Consider the following 17,433-nt stretch of genomic DNA (forward strand, 5'->3'; position numbering starts at 1 on the left):
AAATAGCTAAAGCCCCAAGCCCATGCCCATCCTTGGCACTCCACTAAAAAAAAAAAAAAAGTTGAGGATGGAAATAAATTTTCTTGAGAGCCTCCCAGTTGCCTGACTCAATACCAGACGTGCATACTCATGGATTCAGAATGATTCATCCTGTGAGCTCAGTATTAGAGCTCTACAGAGATGGGGAGACTGAGGCTCAGAGAAAAATAGTAAGAACGTTCTTTCACTCATCCTTTCAACGTTTCCTGAACATCTCCTACCCAGTGAAGCACCCCTAGGGACTAGGGTTACAGCAATGAACAAAAAGTCCCTAGTTCCATGGAGCTGATATTGTACCGGGAACAGACAGACAACAGGCATATAGACATGGAGCAAGTGGTGACGGAGGTGATGGAGGTGATGGAGGGGAAGGGGAGAGAGTGACAGGGCTTGCTATTTTAAACTGGGCAGTTGGTGTTAATATTTGAGCAGAAGCCAGAGTGGAAGGAGGCGGCAAGTACATGGAGAAAAAGAAACCGAGCCTGGGGGACCAGCAAACAAAAGGACGAAGCGCGACTGGTGTGAGCAGCAGGACAGCTGCATGCCTGGAGCCAAGTGTAGGGCGGGAAATAGGAGATGGGGTTAGAGGGCAGAAAGGGGTTACATCGTAGGGATTTGTAAACCAGGGAGAGAACTTTGACTTTTACTCTAAGATGGAAGTCATGGGAGAATTTCATGCGAGCGAATAATATTGCTGTCAAGGAATCACTGATTTGTTTTCTAAAAGAATCCCCTTTTTTGTACTAATAATTATAATGGCCTGGGTTCAGTTCTCCCAGGTGCATGGGCTGCGTGAACTGGGATGTGGTATTATTCGTCTCCGAGCCTCAGTTTCCCTTACCATAACACGCAGGTGTAGAAATTGATGATCTCTAATGTCTCGATGCAATGGGACAAGCTGTCTATCATTCCCAGAAGTTAGCACAGTGCCTGGGAGTCAGTAGAAGCTCAATAAAGTTCACGAAGAGCTCTGAAATCCCCCCGCAGTTACACAACAGAACAGCAGGCGTCGCACTAGCCCCATAGCTGCCTGCATGGCGTCTCTGGGGTTGGGCTAAATCATGCTATGTCAGGAACTCACTCACTTTTCTGCAGAAGAATTGGGATTTTTTCCGGGAATAGAGCTTCTGGGCTCCGAATTTTGAGTTTGTTCTCTTTATAACACTGACTTTTCACTTTGGAAAAAGGAACTCCTGTCCCTTTAATAACTGGCTAGGTCCCGGGGAGCTGATTCCCAGGATGCAAGGCGCCATGTAAATTAGGCAGTTTCCATTATGAGTACTATTGATGCCATAACTGTAGAAAAAAACTTTTAAAAAGACCTCCACTGTGATAAACAGATCCACATAATTGATGGGTCTTGTAATTCATTGTCTACTCCATGGCGAATTAAATAACCATGACTCTAAAATGAAAATATTTTAGTACTTTATATAGTTTCGGGGGAGTAGGGTTTCCTGCCCGGATGATCCTCAGTGGTCTGGGGTGCAGGCTTCAAACCTGTAGCTGTCTAGCGACAGAGTGGTTCAATTCCACCTTTCGGGCGTGTGGCCGTTACATCTCTTTTTCAATTCCTCCAAATTAATCTCCAGCAAGTATTTTATTCTAAAGGACTCTCCTTCTGCCAGCACCTAGATGTCGCTGCAGTTTTCTACTTCGCAATTTATTCTCTTTCCACCCGCGTCTCTCTGTTTACTTTTCCCCGGGAACATAAAACATGATTCTAGAAGATGAAGAACATTTCATCTACATAGTTCTAGAATATTTGCAATTTGGGATTTACTTTGTATTGTTCTTCACTGGCTCATTCATTTAGTCGTTTGCTCACTTATTTATTGAATCCTTCACGCACTTATTAGTCAAATGTTTACTCATTTGTTCGTTCTTTCACTCACTCATTCAAAAAGCTTTCCTTGAGTAGCTGCTTGGGTCCAGCCTTGTATCCGGGTGGTGCCGGGGACACGATGGTGATGACAACCCTAGCCCTGACTTCGTGGTGCAGCCAGTCCAGTGGGGGCAGACAAACATGAAGCAGTCACGTATTGTACAGGTAATGAACAACTGCAAAGGTGATAGCTAATGGCAAAGGTAGAGAAAGAGGGCATCTAACAGGGAGACCTCACCTGGTGAGGCGGCAGGGGAACATTCCAATAGATACGTGCAGGACGGGAGGGGTGAGCTACAGCATGGGAAGTGGTCTAGGTCAGGGATCAGGGTGGACCCAATAACGGCCTTGGGGGAATGGTAACAACTGTACCTTTATTATCACGTGGCATGCACAAGCTCCCTGACTGAGCAGGACAGCCCCATTCTGCAGATGAGGACATTAAGTCTCAGGCAGTTGAAGCATATTTTCCAAGGTCAGGTCACCACACCCAGCTTTGGTAGACCCTGGGCTATTTACTACTGCCCTGTGTTGTCCTTAGAAAGCAAGTCCCTCCACAAATCCTGCCTGTTCTGCCTTCTAAATGTCTCTTGAATGCTTCCTCTTCTCTCTATGCCACTGTCCTGGGTCTCTTCCAAGCCCTTCCTCACAGCCCTGGCCACCTCCTCCCCAGGCTTCCTCCTCTCTTCTAGCCAGTTTTTTTTTTTTTTTTTTGTACCAGATGTTGAACCCAGGAGTGCTTAACCACTCAGCCATATCCCCAACCCCCCCCCCTTTTTTTTTTCTATTTTAGAGACAGAATCTCAATAAGTTGCTTAGGACCTTACTAAATTGCTGAGGCTGGTTTTGAACTTGTGACCCTCCTGCCTCAGCCTTCTGAGCCACTGGATTTATAGGTGTGCACTACTCAGGCCACTCTTAACCTGATGACTAGAGAAATCAACCTAGAGCACAAATCTGCCCCAACCTAAATCTCAAAACCTGTCATGGCTCTCTAATGTCCTCAAGATCTAAATTCCACAGCCTAAAATTTAATTGCATGAAGAAACTGGCACCTGCTGACCTCTTGCTCCACACCCTTGGCTGTAGTCACCATGAACACCCAGCTCCCTCGATGGAAATGTGAAGTATGTATGAAGCCTCCCCCCCACCACCACAAGCAGATCTCTGCACCTGCTATTTTGTTGGCCTTAGTCTTTTCCCATCACTTTCTGTACTCTCCATTTATCCTCTAGAACTCGGCTCTGCTGTCCACTCCTCCAAGAAGTCTTGCTGAGCTCCCTTAGCCCCATAGATCCCCCCAGCCCTGTTTACTTGTGTTGTCCCTGACTGGGGACTAGTCTGTATCCCCCACTGGACCATGAGTCTTAGAGGGCAGGGCCTGGGGCTTGGTCTTTGCAGTAACCCTAGTGAAGGTGCTTATCACATTTTTTTTTCATTTTTAAAATTAATTAAAATTAATTCCAGTCTGGTGCAGGGGTGCACACCTGTAATCCCAGCTACATAGGAGGCTGAGGCAGGAGGATTGCAAGTTCCAGGTTAACCTGGGCAATTTAGCAAAACTGTATCTCAAAAAATAAGAAGGGCTGGGATGTAGGGATATAGCTCAGGGATACAGCACCCCTGGGTTCAAGCCTCAGTAATTAAAAATAAATAAATATTCGCTTGTTTATTCATTTACTAAGAAATTTAAGCCTGACGCAGGGGCACAAGAGGATTGCAAGTTCAAAGCTAGCCCCAGTAACTTAGGGAGAATTTCCACAACTTAGTGTCTCAAAATAAAAACTAAAAAGGGCTGGAGATGTGGCTGGGTAGTTAAGCACCCCTGGGTTCAAAAGAAACAACAACAAAAAAATTCAAGTGACCTGCCAGCCCCTCCATTGCCAGATTGCTTGTTGCCATGCAGTAAAAGAGGGCTAGGATTTTGCAGTGGGGAATCTCCACCGTATCTTTGAAAAGAGAAAATGGCAATTTTTAATTTTTATTTATTTATTTATTTTTATTTAGCTCTGGATCCAGCTCTAACCCAAAAGCAATGGTCACACAGAAACAAAGGAAACTCATCTCGAATGCAAGAGATCCAAGATTTTGTAATTCATATAATCCTGGGATCTCTGTTCGCAGCCTGAATGGTCTTCGTTTGTGGGAGGTTGGGATTTCTAAAACCTCTCCTATGGAAGGTTTTACCTGCTCAACTTTTGCTTAAGCCATTAGGCATCCGAGTTTCCAGTTTCCTTGTAAATTCCTCCCCCACCAGGACACCTCTGAAACCCATCAGCACATCAGTTCCTCACAGCTAATATTCTGCCTCCTTACTTTTCCTAATAGGAGGCACAGTCTGTGTGCATGGGAAGTCTTCCTCACTGTCCAGCCTCCTTTCATCCTGCTGTAGGAACTCTTGTGTGTGTATGTGTGTGGTCTTCCTAGCAATCTAACCTTACTTTCTCCTGCTGAAAGGAAGCCAGGTAATGGATGCCAAGAGAAAATAGACACAGAGGCCTGGTGCATGCATTTTTAAGAGATTTTTATTGGCGACAGTGCAGAACCAAAGGGGGAGGGGAGCAGTCCAGTGCCAGCCTGCCCCAGCCCCCCGGGTCAGGTGCAAAATACAAAAGATCCACAAATACAGCATGGAGTGGGGGTTGGGGAGTCAATAAATTGTTATTGGCAGGGGCAGGCCCCGCACAAAGTCTCACACTCGCACCCAGAATTCTCAATGATACAGATCGTACAAATCTACCATCCCTCAGCTTACTCACAAAAATGAAATCTCATGTCCCCAACAAACCGAGAGTCAGCAGACAGCTGGAGGATCAGGGACAGTCAGGAAAAAGACAGGTGGACATGGCCAGAGAGAGAAGACACTGTGGAAGGCCGTCAGGGACTGTCAGCACAGCCAGAGGGGCCTAGACAAGAAGGGAGACGTCTGATAGACAGCCAGACAGACGGGTTCAAAGTTTCCAGAAGCAGTCCAACTCCACGGCACGCTGGTAAATGCAGAAGCGCTCACACACTCGCACGCGCACACACACACCCATATATAATATATTTATTTATACATAATAGATATAAGTGCCTTTCGGAAACCAGGAAAGGGATAAATAGCTCGGGAGGGTCTGGGCCAGGGCCGGACGCGGGTCGGCCGTGGAATGTGTGGTCCATGCAGCACGGAGGGGGCGGGGCCACCCCCCATATTAAAAAATAGAAATTTGCCTCACGATGAAATTCCCGTGAGGTGAAGCACAAGGACAGGCGGGAGGGAGAGCCGGACCCAGATGGGCTGCAGGGGCCGGGGGAGGGGAGGGTGGCAGCCCGGCCCCTCCAAGTTGGCCAGTCCCAAAATATTGGGGGTCGGGGGCCAAAGCCTCAGCCCTTAAAACTTCTCCCGAGAATGCCGAGCCCCTCGCTCCCCTTCTGGAGAGGGAGGACGTGGGGCGCCGAGGGCAGGGAGAAGTTGGCGTCCTAGGCTGGGGAAGGAGGCAGGGCCTTCAAGAAGAAGGCCAGGGCTCGGCCCAGGGTCCTGAGGAGAGAGGCCAAGGGCGCGGATCACTGTCAGCCCCCCTCGAATCTGTCATCCCTTTGGATCTAACTCATTGTCCCGGGGAGAAGGAGGCGGTGGGGCAGGGGAGACCCAAGGAAGGCTTTGGGGGGCCGGGCTTCTGCCCGCCCGGCCTGACCCCATCGCCGGCTCATTCACAGTATACAGCAGTCCAGCAGGACGGCGGCGCAGCGCCCCCTGCTGCCGGAAACCAGAAAGGCCCAACAAGGACGGCCGGGCGGCTGGAGGAGGGGCTGGGCACAACACTGCAATGCAAAGGGGGCTGGCCACCGGCTGGGCCGGGGCCTGGGCTGGGTCCCAGGAGGCCGGAAAGTTCCATCCTGGCCAGTTTTACCGGGAGGGAGCAGCCGGACGGTCAAGGAAGAAGTTCACATTTCAGATTAGGTCTGGGGGGAAGCAGGTTTTCAGGGGGGCCATCGGCTTCCCCCTAGGGGGCCTCAAATCTGCCCAGAGGAGGCTCTAACCTCGTGGAAACGTGGGGTGGATAAGCCGAGGTCGGGGTGCTGGGGGAGCAGACTGGCCAGCCCCCTCAAGGGTGGGCGTGGAAGGGCCAGGGGGAGTGTGGCGATTCCTTGTTGGGCCTCCCTGCGCGCTCCAGTCCCGCCCCGCTGCCCTCCTGCAGCGCCCTTCTCTGTCCCACGCCGGAAGTGGGCGTCTCCCCCCACCCATCCCCAGAGGTTGGATTGAAGTGACAGGACTAACAGGTATCTGGGGGTATCCATTCCCTCCCCACCCCCTGTCCCCAAAGTCACCAGCTCTCCCGCCGGCCTCGCTGGGGCACAGAAACAAGAGGCCCGCACAAAACACAAGGAGGTCCTCCTGTCCGACGGCAGTGGCGGCAGAGGGTCAGACAGAAGAGTCAGGGAGGCCACACGCCCTCTTTGTCTCTTCCCCTCTCTCCTCCTCGTCCAAATCTCTCTCCCTTGTGGGACTGTTTGTTTTGTTTGTCTAAAGAGTTCACAGAGCAAGAAGGGAGGGCGAGTTCAGGGGGTCGGAAGGCTGGTCACTGCCGCTGGTGCGTTGGGCGCTGGCGAACGCGGAGACCTCCGGGCAGGTGAGGACAAACGAGGAAGTGTACGAAGGGTTAACAACGGGGAAAGGGTCGCCGAGGACTTGAACTTCACTGTGTGTAAAGAGAGAAGCCGTCAGGTTGGGGGGTGCGTCTTGGCTGGTCTGGAAGGGCAGGGGCGGTGGTGGCGGGGGCGGCAGCAGCCAGCTGTAACCATCTTCCTTAGCGGATGCTGACCCCGGCAAATCTCTCACCTCCGCCAGCGGGCCGGGCCCGGGCCCCTCTTCGTAGGGGATCTTGCAGCCCGGTTTGTGGGCCACCAGCACAAACTCCAGACGTTCCTTCTCCTTTTGGAGCTCGGCGATCTCCGACTCCAGTTCTGCCTTTTCTTCCTCCAGCTGATCTGTCTCCTGAGGCCGCGAGGCCAGGTCAGAGGAGAGAGGGAGGAAAGAGCAAAGGTATGTCAGTGACTAGGGAAGGTGGCTCCAGACTCCCCCTAGACTTGCTGCTGAGCCTGAAGCTGCAGCTCCCGACAGAAAGGAAACCCCCTGAAACTGGAGTCCTAGTGTCCTTCAGCATAGTCTCCGTTTCCTCTTGCAAGTCTCAGTTTCCCCATGTGCCCAATGGATGGCTAGGAAAGAGGCCAGGTGCACAGGGAAGTCTCTGATGTGCAGGAAGCACTCAGAGGTTTGTTGAGTGAATAAACGATTGTTATGGGGTTTTTAATGCCATCCCTGCTGTTACCCCTTCCTCCCCAACTCCCAGGGAAGAGATCCATAGGAAAGTAGAGAATTTCCCTGGATTTCTCAAGGGGTAGCAGAGCACTCTGTAAGCATAAAGTAGGGAATTCTCAGGCTGAGATTTGGCATAGAAAGGAGTGGGTTTGGGTGAATGCCACCAGCCCAAGTTCTGGAGAACCGTGGGTAGCTGGAGCAAGAGATGGGCATTTGACATTCAGTAAAATAATTAATTTCACAGATTCTCCATAATGTTCAAAGTAAAAGGGGCCTGGAACATTTGTTGAGGGGTTGAAGAGAGGGAGAAACTGAGGCAAAAATGTTTTGCATGTCCATGACCAAATGCAGAAATGACTGGAGCTCCCCTCCAGGTGGGAAGGAGGCCAGGAGAGGGGTGCATGGGGTCATAAATCAGAGAAGCGAGGGAGTGGCCAAGAGTGGACACAATAGGTAGGGAACTCTGTGGCCAGGGCCACCCCATCTGGCCTCACTGTCCCTAGACCCATGTGTTTTCATGCCAGGATGAGGCACAGCTAGAGGCAGGGGACAGAGCCCCTCAGCACACCCTCACCGCACCCAGGTACCATCCTTACCGCCTGCAGCCGGTCAGTCAGCTCCCTCCTCCGGTTCCTACATTTAGCTGCTGCCAACTTGTTCCGTTCCCGGCGAACCCTTCGCTTCTCCTCTTCCTCTGGGGTAAGCTGAGTAGGGGAAATACAGGCCATGAGGTTTGAGGACCCAGCACATGTTCTAAATCCATGCCAAACCTCCTCTTCTTCCAGAACCCCCAAGAACCCAAACAGGACCCTCTACTAAAGCAAGAATGACAGGGTTGCTGCAGCCTTGAGGCCTTAGCAGACCACCACCCAACAGTGACAAAGTTCCTGCATCTCTTGCTTTCTCCCCCATCAGGCCAACTCCTGATGACCCATGCTCACCGTTTCCTCTCGGGGTCTCCTAGGCCGCGCTCGGGCTGGACGGACAGGCCCAGGTCCGCTTGTAGTTCCGCTGGTTGAAGGCCCGCCACTGCCACTAGCTCCGCCACTGCTGTAGCCACTCATGCCTGGTGTGGAGTAGCTGGTTCCTGGCATGTCGTAGGGGTCTACTGCCGGGGGCTGGGAAGCCAGTGGCTGTCCCTGGGACTGGGCCATGGAAGAGATGAGGGTGGGTTGCACGAGCCACTGGAGGTCCTGGCTGGTTGTGATCGCGGTGACCGTGGGCACGAAGGAACCGGGCATTTCCCCCAGACCGGCGCACTCCTACGGGGTGACACATACACACACAGGCGTAGACACACAAACAAAGACACCGACACACACACACCCAACACACATAACACACACCGACCCCGTGAGTGAGCACAGGGTGAGCGGGTGTGGATGTGTGTGTCACAGGCAAAAAGCCACAACACCCACCCTTCCACTACACCGTGACGCAGTGGTTAATGAGAGGATTTCTGCTCAACTGGCTTCTACCTCCTCCTTCTTCCTCGGGGAAAGGTTGCACGGTTCCAGCGGGTGGTGAATCACACCCCGGGTTGGTGACTCTTAGGTGTGGGGGGTGGGGAGGAGGCTGGACACAGCCGGGTGACAGAACCCCGGGACGGAGCCACAGCCACACACACAGCCACAACACCCCACCCCCACCCCAGAGGCAAGGGGAGGGAGAGGGAGAGGCCTTAGACCAAGCCTTCCTCTACACACACACACATACACACACCCCTCTGTGAGAGGTCTCCAGCAGGGGCGGGGATCCCAGTTAAAAACGGTGGTGGGGGACAGGCCTAGGAGTTAGCATCGTTTCAAGTAACTGCCTCTCCCTAGTGAGACCGTGATAGACAGGTTAAGGTAGACGGACAGGTACAGAAAAGTGACAATCGGGCTCCCTCAGACTTTCGCGGAGAGGGAAGGGTGTAGGACCTGAGCCCCCAAGCCCTAGCAGCGCTCATTGCCCACCCACCCGCAAGTGGAATCCTAGAATTGCTCTTTAGGCTGAACTACTCTCCCGGGGGGCGTGGTGAGGGACGGGCTGGCTCCCGGGCCAATCAGCGCCCTGGGAACTCAGAGGGGGCGGAGCTCCTGGAGACCACCTGCCTGGTTCCCCTCCCGCTAGCGGTTCTAGTTTTGTCTTCAGACACACTAGATGAGCCGGGTGTCCAGAGCAGAAGGAATAAAAGAGTTTCTCTGTGTGCCTGGAGACGAAGGTGACAAGCACCATATCTCCCGAAAAAACGCCGGCACACAAACAGACACTTCCTGCTTCTGAGAGCCGAGGGGCCAGATCCCCGCAAGGTCCTCTCAGACCCATTGGATCGCAGAGAAGTCGCTCTAGTCGCGACACGAGTCCCCTCGCTCTCTTCCTAGAGTTCTGTAAGAGACCCTAGCGCCGAGGAACCACGGGTTCCGGGGACACAGAGGGGGAAGGGAACTGAGCCCTACAAATAGGAAGGGAAAGTTGATTGGCCAAAGCTTGCGCTGCGGCGACCAATCGGAACGCCAGACTGCCCCCTCCCTTAGCAACGTGGCCTCGGCGTTCCAAAATAGAACGCTCCCGGGACGTCAGGGGCGGGGCGGACGAAGGGGGCGCTGCGCGCCGTGCGTGCCCCGCGTCAGACGGAGGATTCCAGCGCGTCAGCCGTTACGCACGGGTCCCCCGTTACGTATCCGCGCAGGAGGCGGAGGCAGCGTAGCTGAGGGTTCGAGACCCGCTTTCCCGACTGGATGGAGGGCGATCGGGTGTTAGAATCAGCGCTCCGAAGGAGGAGAAAAGAAGAGGAAGCTACTGGTAGCTTCCCCGGGTTTTCTCCTCTAGCGTAACTGCGCTAGCTTCAGGTTGGGGATCTAAGCCGGGGACTGTCCGGAGCCGGCTAAAAGTTCTGAGCTCTGCTGCGGCATACACGTTGCACTGACTGGAGTACACCCTCCCCCCCGCCAACACACGCCTCAAAGCTTGCCCAGCTGCATTCCCTCCCCGCGCTCCGCGCACAGGACCAGTTGCAAATATCTCCCGATTCTTTGCAGTTTGCAAAGTGCACCGTAAGCCAACTCAGATCCTGGGTTTTGGCGCGGCTTTGATGGGTGGCGGGTGTTCGCGGCACCCTAGACTTAAAGTATAAGATCTACAAAGCAGTACCTCTATCGTCTAGGACTTACCTGGGAGGCGGCGGCGGTGGGTGGACTGCCGAAGGAGTCCACTGAAGACAGATACTGAGATTCGGCGGAGGGTGAAGAGCTGCACCGGGAGCCGGAGTCGTAGTCTCCGGGAAAAGCCTGAAACATTTCCCTGGGCACAGGGGGGGCCCTGTGACCACGCTGAGGTCGCCGGGAAGCCAAGGCTATGGCCGGGTGGGTAAGTAAGGTGCGATTCCGGGGTGAGCCGAGGCCGTCCCCAAAGTACGCTGTTCGGTGAAGCTCGGGAGGGCCTTCGTCCTGCTCCAACAGTGGCAAAGTTTCTGTGCAGTCCTTCTTAAGTGTACAGACCCCTACAGGATGCCGCTGCACCTCCTGAAAGTCCAGGTTCCGTAGGACCCAGGAGCAAGCGGGGATCGCTCCCCCAGAGGCCGAAAGCGCTGCCCGCTGTACAGAATTCGTTTCAGGTGCGGTCTCTTCCACGCGTCCGGCGGGTCTCACGGGGGAGGGGAGAAATAAAGAAGACGAAAAAAGTCGCTCCTCCAAAATAAACGAAGAAATATCTAGAAGAATTCTTCCAAAAACTTTCTTTCCGGAGAAAATAAATTTCACGATCCTCAAGAAGAAGAAACACAATAATCAACTCCCCAAGTCCAGGCTCCGCGTGTCCCTGCCGTGGCGGTAGCTCTCAGTCTTATGAATGAAGCCCAGAGCCGCCAGCCTGTATTTATATGCCCGAGACCCGCCCCCTTGCTTACGTCACTAGCTCCGCGCTTCGCAAACTTCCCAAAATTTCAGTCCGGGTTAAACAGAGCCTCGCGCTGTCCATCAAGGGGTCTTTCTTAGCTTCGACCTGCTCACCTGTATGACTTTTGGAACCTCTGGGGTCTCGGGGGCTGCGTTCCGGACCCCTCGGCGGGAGGGGATCCCGGCCCCGCCTCCCCGGAGTTCCTGTGACGCAATTAGCCATATAAGGAGCTCGGCCGCCGCAGCCGAGTGTTTGTTTGGTATCCTAGCAATGACGTCAGAGGGAATCCCTCGCTCGTTCTCGGCGCGCACCCTGTGTGCCTGCGGAACCCGCCCGCGCCTGCGCAGTGCTAAGCCGCCCCGGGGGCTGGTATTAATAGGCGCTTAAATTGTCCCGGGAAGGCCGGTGCAGACCCTGGTGTGGGAGGCCCCCAACTTAAGGGTCTTCTTTACTTCTGGCGCCCCCACCCGCCCGTCTGCCGCTGATGCAGCGCCCCCACTCGATAGGAAGAGCCGATCTCCAAAAGGAGACCCTAATTAGTGTGGTGTAGCCACGTAGGCGGGGAAACTGAGTCCCAAGCGGGATTGGAAGCGCTGTGATGCTCCAGGTGAAAGTGGAGGTGGGGTTCAAGTCCCAGGGCTAGTCTCAGCTTCTGCCCTGACTCGCTGAGCTTGGGAAATGTTTCCCCTCTCTTGACCTTCAGCTGCGCTTTTCCCTGCTGAGCGAAGGGTGTGTGTTTGGGACCCGGCTGGCCTCGGGGTCCCGCTTTTGGAAGGCATGCAGATTTGGAGTAAATAAGGATGAAACCGGGTGAAGCCTCTGGCCGATGGTGTTGGTGGCTTCTCCTTCCTGCTTTATAGACTTGTCGGGAGACAGCCAAAATGAGTGGGTGTGAAAATAATGATGATAGTAATAATAATAACAATAACAATATATTTAGCGCTTAGCAAGAACCAGATCCTCAACTAAGTCTTCCAATACTAGACGTATAATCCTTAAAACAACTTTGGAAGTTAAGGGAGAAAAAAATCTTCATTTTATAAGACAGGAAAATGATACTTAGATTAAGACCTCATTGCAAGAAATTTATTTATTTAGGTACCAGGGATTGAACCCAGGGGTGCCTAATCACTGAGCCACATGCTCCGACCTTTTTATTTTTTATTTCTATTTTTTATTTCGAGACAGGGTATGGCTAAATTGCTTAGGGCCTGGTTAAGTTGCTGAGGCTGTCTTTGATCTGGCCATCTTCCTGCCTCAGCCTCCTGAGTCACTAAGATTACAGGCCTATGCCACCGCATCTGGCTCCATTACAAGAAATTTAAACCTAGAATTATCAAATTCTGAACCACCTACTTTTTTTTTAAAGAGAGAGTGAGAGAGGAGAGAAAGAATTTTAATATTTATTTTTTAGTTATCGGCAGATACAACATCTTTGTTTGTATGTGGTGCTGAGGATAGAACCCGGGCGCCCGCATGCCAGGCGAGCGCGCTACCGCTTGAGCCACATCCCCAGCCCCCTACTTTTGTTTTTGAGACAGGTTCTCTGCTATGTTGCCCAGGCTAGCCTTGAACTCCTGTGCTCAAGAGATCTCCCTGCCATACTCTCCTCAGTAGTGGGATTATAGGTGTAAACCTAGCTCAGAGGACAGGCTGAGCACTCCAACTCTCAGTTTCCTCCCTGCCTGGGAGGATTTTTGCCACCTGCCTGGCTGAATGAAATACCCTGAAAACCCTCTCTCTGGGGTGGACTGGTGTCATTGTAGCTTCCATCTATGGGGCATTTATAAACTTTGCAGTCAGCCAGAACCGCTCACAGTGCATAACTTGGGCTCAGAGGCAACTTACCTGAGGCAACTTGGTTAACAAATAGGGTTCAAGAATCTAACTAAAGTATTTCCCATGCCAGAGTCCCCAACTCTGAGGCACCATTAAGAAGGGTACCACCAGCTGCTGCCCCAGGGACCCTGGCACTCCCAGTGCACTGCCTGGCCCGATCCTGGGCACCGATGGAGAAGCACCTTAAATATGTTGACTCTCATAGTCTCAGAGAGGAGAAATGCCTGGCTCAGGGCCACACAGCATTTTTTTTTTTTTTTTTTTTTTGGTACTGGGGATTGAACTCAGGGGCACTTGACCACTGAGCCACATCCCCAGCCCTATTTTATATTTTATTTAGAGACAGGGTCTCACTGAGTTGCTTAGCGCCTCGCTGTTGCTGAGGCTGGGTTTGAACATGCAATCCTCCTGCCTCAGCCTCCCCAGCTGCTAGGATAACAGGCATGCACCACTGTGCCTGGCCACACAACAGTTCTGATACCAAACAGGAGGAAGGAGTGGTTCCTAATTCCCAGGAGAGTCTTAATTCCTGGGAGAGGAGACCCGGAGCTATAGAAGGCTAGAAGGACATGAGGTGGTGATAAGGGTGGTTAGGATTTCCAGACTAAAGCCTAGTCTCACCTGGTTCCCCCACGCCCCCTCTGTCTGCTACCAGTCCGGAAGGGGAGACAGGGACTAGGAGATGACACAGCAGCCACCAACAGGCAATGACTCGGCACTGGCATCAGACAGGGAGTGACCCCTTACTGTCCCAAGCCCCTCATCTTCTCTTCCATGGAATAAAGGAAATGCAAATCCTTACTTTGGCTGCCCAAGACCTTCACACCCAGCACAGGCAGCGTGTAACTTCCACGAAGCCATTGCTGTGAGTACTCACAGTCCACAGGGCCACAAGGGCACTCGGACATCTGCCCACAAGCAGCCACACACATCATCACAGATACTGTTTCACAGGCACACCCGTATGTAGAACACACTGTCACGTGGCGACGAATACCCGACATGTGTCCAAACACACAGGAGACAAATTCAGATGTACAGATGACAGGGACAGGGATGGACCCCAAAACACCCGGGGACTGCTAAGCCTTACTGCAGATGCACAGGGATACATATGTTCACACACACCACAAGCACCACCTGCAAGAGCCGAGATCATGGCGACACACAAACATTCAGGCCAAGTGCTACGCATCCTGAGCAGGGTGCAATGGCCCACACCTGTAATCCCAGACTTGGGAGGCTGAGACAGAAGGATCTCAAGTTCAAGGTCAAAATGAAAAATAAAAAGGGCTGGGGATGGGGCTCAGTGGTTAAATGGCCCCAGGTCAATCCTCAGTCCCCCCTTCCAAAAATAATATACATCCGGCAGAAGCACCCAAACAAATGGTTCAACAATTACAAGAGCCAATTCTTCTCAAGTGCTTTTATTCACCCCCTGAATTCTCATAACACTGATCGGAGGGAAGCAAGGAAACAGAAGCCCAGAGAGGTAAGGTCACTGACCTGCAGTCACAAAGCAAGTGCCTGATAGAGCTGGGCTAAGCATGCAGGGTGTGGGGCTCCAGAGTCTGTGCTTTGCACTATTGTTCACACTAAGATGTGGAAATGGAGGGGTTTGCATGCCTCACACTCACACACTCACACAGACACTGGGCATTTACTTCTGCCCCTCAAAAACCTGGAAGCCAGGTAGCCTCAGCTCACATTTTGGCTTTACCACTTCACAGCTGGGTGAACTTGAGCTTGTGACATCTGGAGCCTGTTTTCCTGTCTGGGAAAGGAAGACAGAAATAGTCCCCAGTTTATGGGGCTGGTGGGGGATTCCGTGAGGTTTCTGGCATAGTGCGTGTGCTTATTTTGTTATTAAGATGAAGTCATCCTGGCCAGCATAGTGGCCTATAATCCCAGTGACTCAGAAGGCTGAGGCAGGAGGATCAGAAGCTTGAGGCCAGCCTCAGTAATTTAGTGAGACACTAGTTTAGAGCTTAAAAAAAAAGTCATCCTGACTTTAAAAAAATTGGGGGGTGGTAGATACTGGGGATTTAAGCAGTAGTGCTTTACCACTGAGCCACAACTCCATCCCTTTTAATTTTTTATTCTGAGACAGGATCTCGCTAAGTTGCCTAGGGTCTCACTAAGTTGCTAAGGTTGGCCTTGAACTTGCAGTCCTCCTGTTTCAGCCTCCTGAGTTGCCACTGCACCCAGCTCGTTCTGATTTTTACACACGTGAACCTCGTCCATTTTTGTGGGCCACTTATGTCGGTCTGGGCCCTAGGCACTGTGCCATGTCCAAGGGAAAAGGCAGCTCTGAAGACTTAACACACAGCGTCACTCAAAAGCCCACGCGCAAGCACACACCACAGCATACACACCTGCTCTTCAGAGTGAGAAGCAGAAAAGTTAAGTTCAACTCCACGGGCTCAGTCCTAGGAAGTTTCCAGGAGAAGGAAGACTTGAGTGAGCGGAGAGGCAGGATCCCTGTGGGGCTTGACCCCACTCTGGCCCCATGAGTAGCTTATTGTCATCCTCTTTGTACAGAGGCACAGGGACATCAAGCCTGGGGGCAGCACTTCACGACTCCTCGTGCCATCATGAATCACCTGGAGATCTGGAGTGGTCATCTTCCCCAAGCCCCTGCGGTGCCCAAGCGACAGGGCCCCTCTTGTGGGGAGCAAGACTGTGGACCTTTCTGGGGCATGAGAAGAGCCATGTGCCCAGGCATGCATGTGTGGCCTGTCTTCTATGCCCTGCCTGCCCCCTCTGAGGGCCCCTGGGCCGATTTCCTACCTACGGCCTCCTCAGGGCCCAGGGTCCAATAGAGGATGGTGCTGGCTGGGCAGCTCCCCTGGGCCTGGAAGCCTCCCGGAGCGGGTGTTGGTGGAGCTTCAGGCCCTGATTGGGGACTCCTAGGTGGACCCTCCAGTAGCCCATCATTCTGCATTTGGACTCCTCACGGCAGCCCAGGAAGCCTGGCGAGAGCCGCAGGTGCCGGCCGCCCAGCTTCATGTCTCCTGCTCCACTTCCCGCGCCAGTCTGCCAGTCGCCCTGGTCTTTGGCCTCTTCCCAGGGCGCCCGTCCGTCCTCTGCCTCCTCTGGCTCTCTGCTCCTCCAGCCCGCCCTCCAGGAAGCCCTCCTGATCCTGCTGGCTCAGGACCCCTCTTCCCAGACGCCCGCTCACAGCTCCTTGGGGGTCATAACCAGAGACAGACCTGGACGGCGAGCCCTGTACGGGCTGGACTGACACTGACCTAGTCCCTGCCTGCTCCCAGCCTAGTGCAGGGAATGCTGTGGGTGCTTAAGAAGTATTTGTGGAGTCAGTGAACCCTGACCGTTCCTGTACCTACTCAGACGCCCTGACAGGCGTCTCCATGGAACCTCCCGGCCTCTCTTGCTTTGCCGTTGCTCTGATTGACAGGGGAAGATGTCGCTGAGCAGGTGCCAGCAGGGGGCTGAGTCCAGGTGGAACCATCCGCGGCGCCCCACGAGGAGCTGAGCTGGAGTCCAGGGTCTTCCTGGCTGGGTGGGAGGAAGGGGGTTTGGTTTACAGAGTCCAAACCATGGAAATGGAAGGTGCCCACGGGTACCAACTTACAGATATGGACTGTGCCCAGGCACAGGACATTTCGAGGTGTAAGAAGAGTGTAGACACCCAAATGGTTGTGCACACACCTATCACACACACACATTAAACACACTGTGCATGCACTCAGAGGTGTTCAAACCCCAATCCACATACCTCTACCTGTCCACACACACCTCAGAGCTGCAGACACACAGAGTTTCTGCAGGCTTCCCACAAGACGCTTGTGCAGAGGCCCAGTCACAGGATTACTAAGAACCCCTAAACGCCCTCTGACTTGCTCTGTGCCATAAACCCTACAGAGGTAGGCAACCCCAGGCCCTGGGATACTCTGAATCACACACCTGGCTTCCACCATGGCTCAGCCTCTCTTCCACACACAACCACGCACACAGTTCCACACGTGGATACACAGGCAGGGCAGGGCAGACATGCCCAGAGAGCTGCACCAACCCAGACGCAGATGGTGTGATCACTGGCTGCAGCCACTCCGGGCATTGGCTGGTGGGAGTGCTAAGTGAGGCTAGAGCAAGCCTGGAGGACTTCCTGGTGGGGGTGAGGCTAGGCAACCATTGCCTAATTCTGATCTCTGGGTGAGGAGGTCATCCCCGGGAAGCACTTTCTCCCAACTATGAACATGTAAGTCCAAAGAGGTAGCAACCAGTGTGGTGGCACATGCCTGAAACCCCAGTGGCTCAGGAGGCTGAGGCAGGATGATCACAAGTTCAGACCAAGCCTCAGCAATTTAGGCAGGTTCTAAGCAACTTAGCAAGACCCCGTCTCAAAATAAAAAAATAATAATAAATAAAAAGTGCTATGGATGTGGCTCAGTGATTAAGCATCCCAGGCTCAATCTTAGTTTAAAAAACAATAAAACAGCGGAAGGACTATGGGAGCTAAAAAATA

The 17,433-nt window shown here is 53.0% G+C and overlaps 1 protein-coding gene and 1 non-coding gene across 3 annotated transcripts; one reads left to right on the forward strand and one right to left on the reverse strand.

Annotated features, from left to right (window-relative positions):
* Positions 1-1,498: 1,498 nt before the first annotated feature.
* Trnastop-uca (transfer RNA opal suppressor (anticodon UCA)) lies at positions 1,499-1,585 on the forward strand. The gene has a single exon. It is a non-coding gene; the product is annotated as a tRNA-Sec (tRNA).
* Positions 1,586-4,431: 2,846 nt separating this feature from the next.
* Positions 4,432-11,079, reverse strand: Fosb (FosB proto-oncogene, AP-1 transcription factor subunit). Of its 2 annotated transcripts, XM_027945985.3 has the most exons (5): positions 10,382-11,079; positions 8,168-8,488; positions 7,823-7,930; positions 6,747-6,902; positions 6,525-6,606 (listed from the first exon to the last, which is right to left on the reverse strand). In XM_027945985.3, exons 1-5 carry the CDS (start codon positions 10,505-10,507, stop codon positions 6,604-6,606), a joined length of 714 nt encoding a protein of 237 aa, XP_027801786.1. In that variant the 5' UTR covers positions 10,508-11,079; the 3' UTR covers positions 6,525-6,603. The 2 variants fall into 2 exon arrangements, with proteins under 2 accessions (XP_027801785.1, XP_027801786.1); XM_027945984.3 differs by having other exon boundaries at positions 4,432-6,902; positions 10,382-11,078.
* Positions 11,080-17,433: the final 6,354 nt, after the last annotated feature.

The sequence above is a fragment of the Marmota flaviventris genome, chromosome 18, assembly GCF_047511675.1.
Source record: "Marmota flaviventris isolate mMarFla1 chromosome 18, mMarFla1.hap1, whole genome shotgun sequence".
NCBI classification, from domain to species: Eukaryota; Metazoa; Chordata; class Mammalia; order Rodentia; family Sciuridae; genus Marmota; species Marmota flaviventris.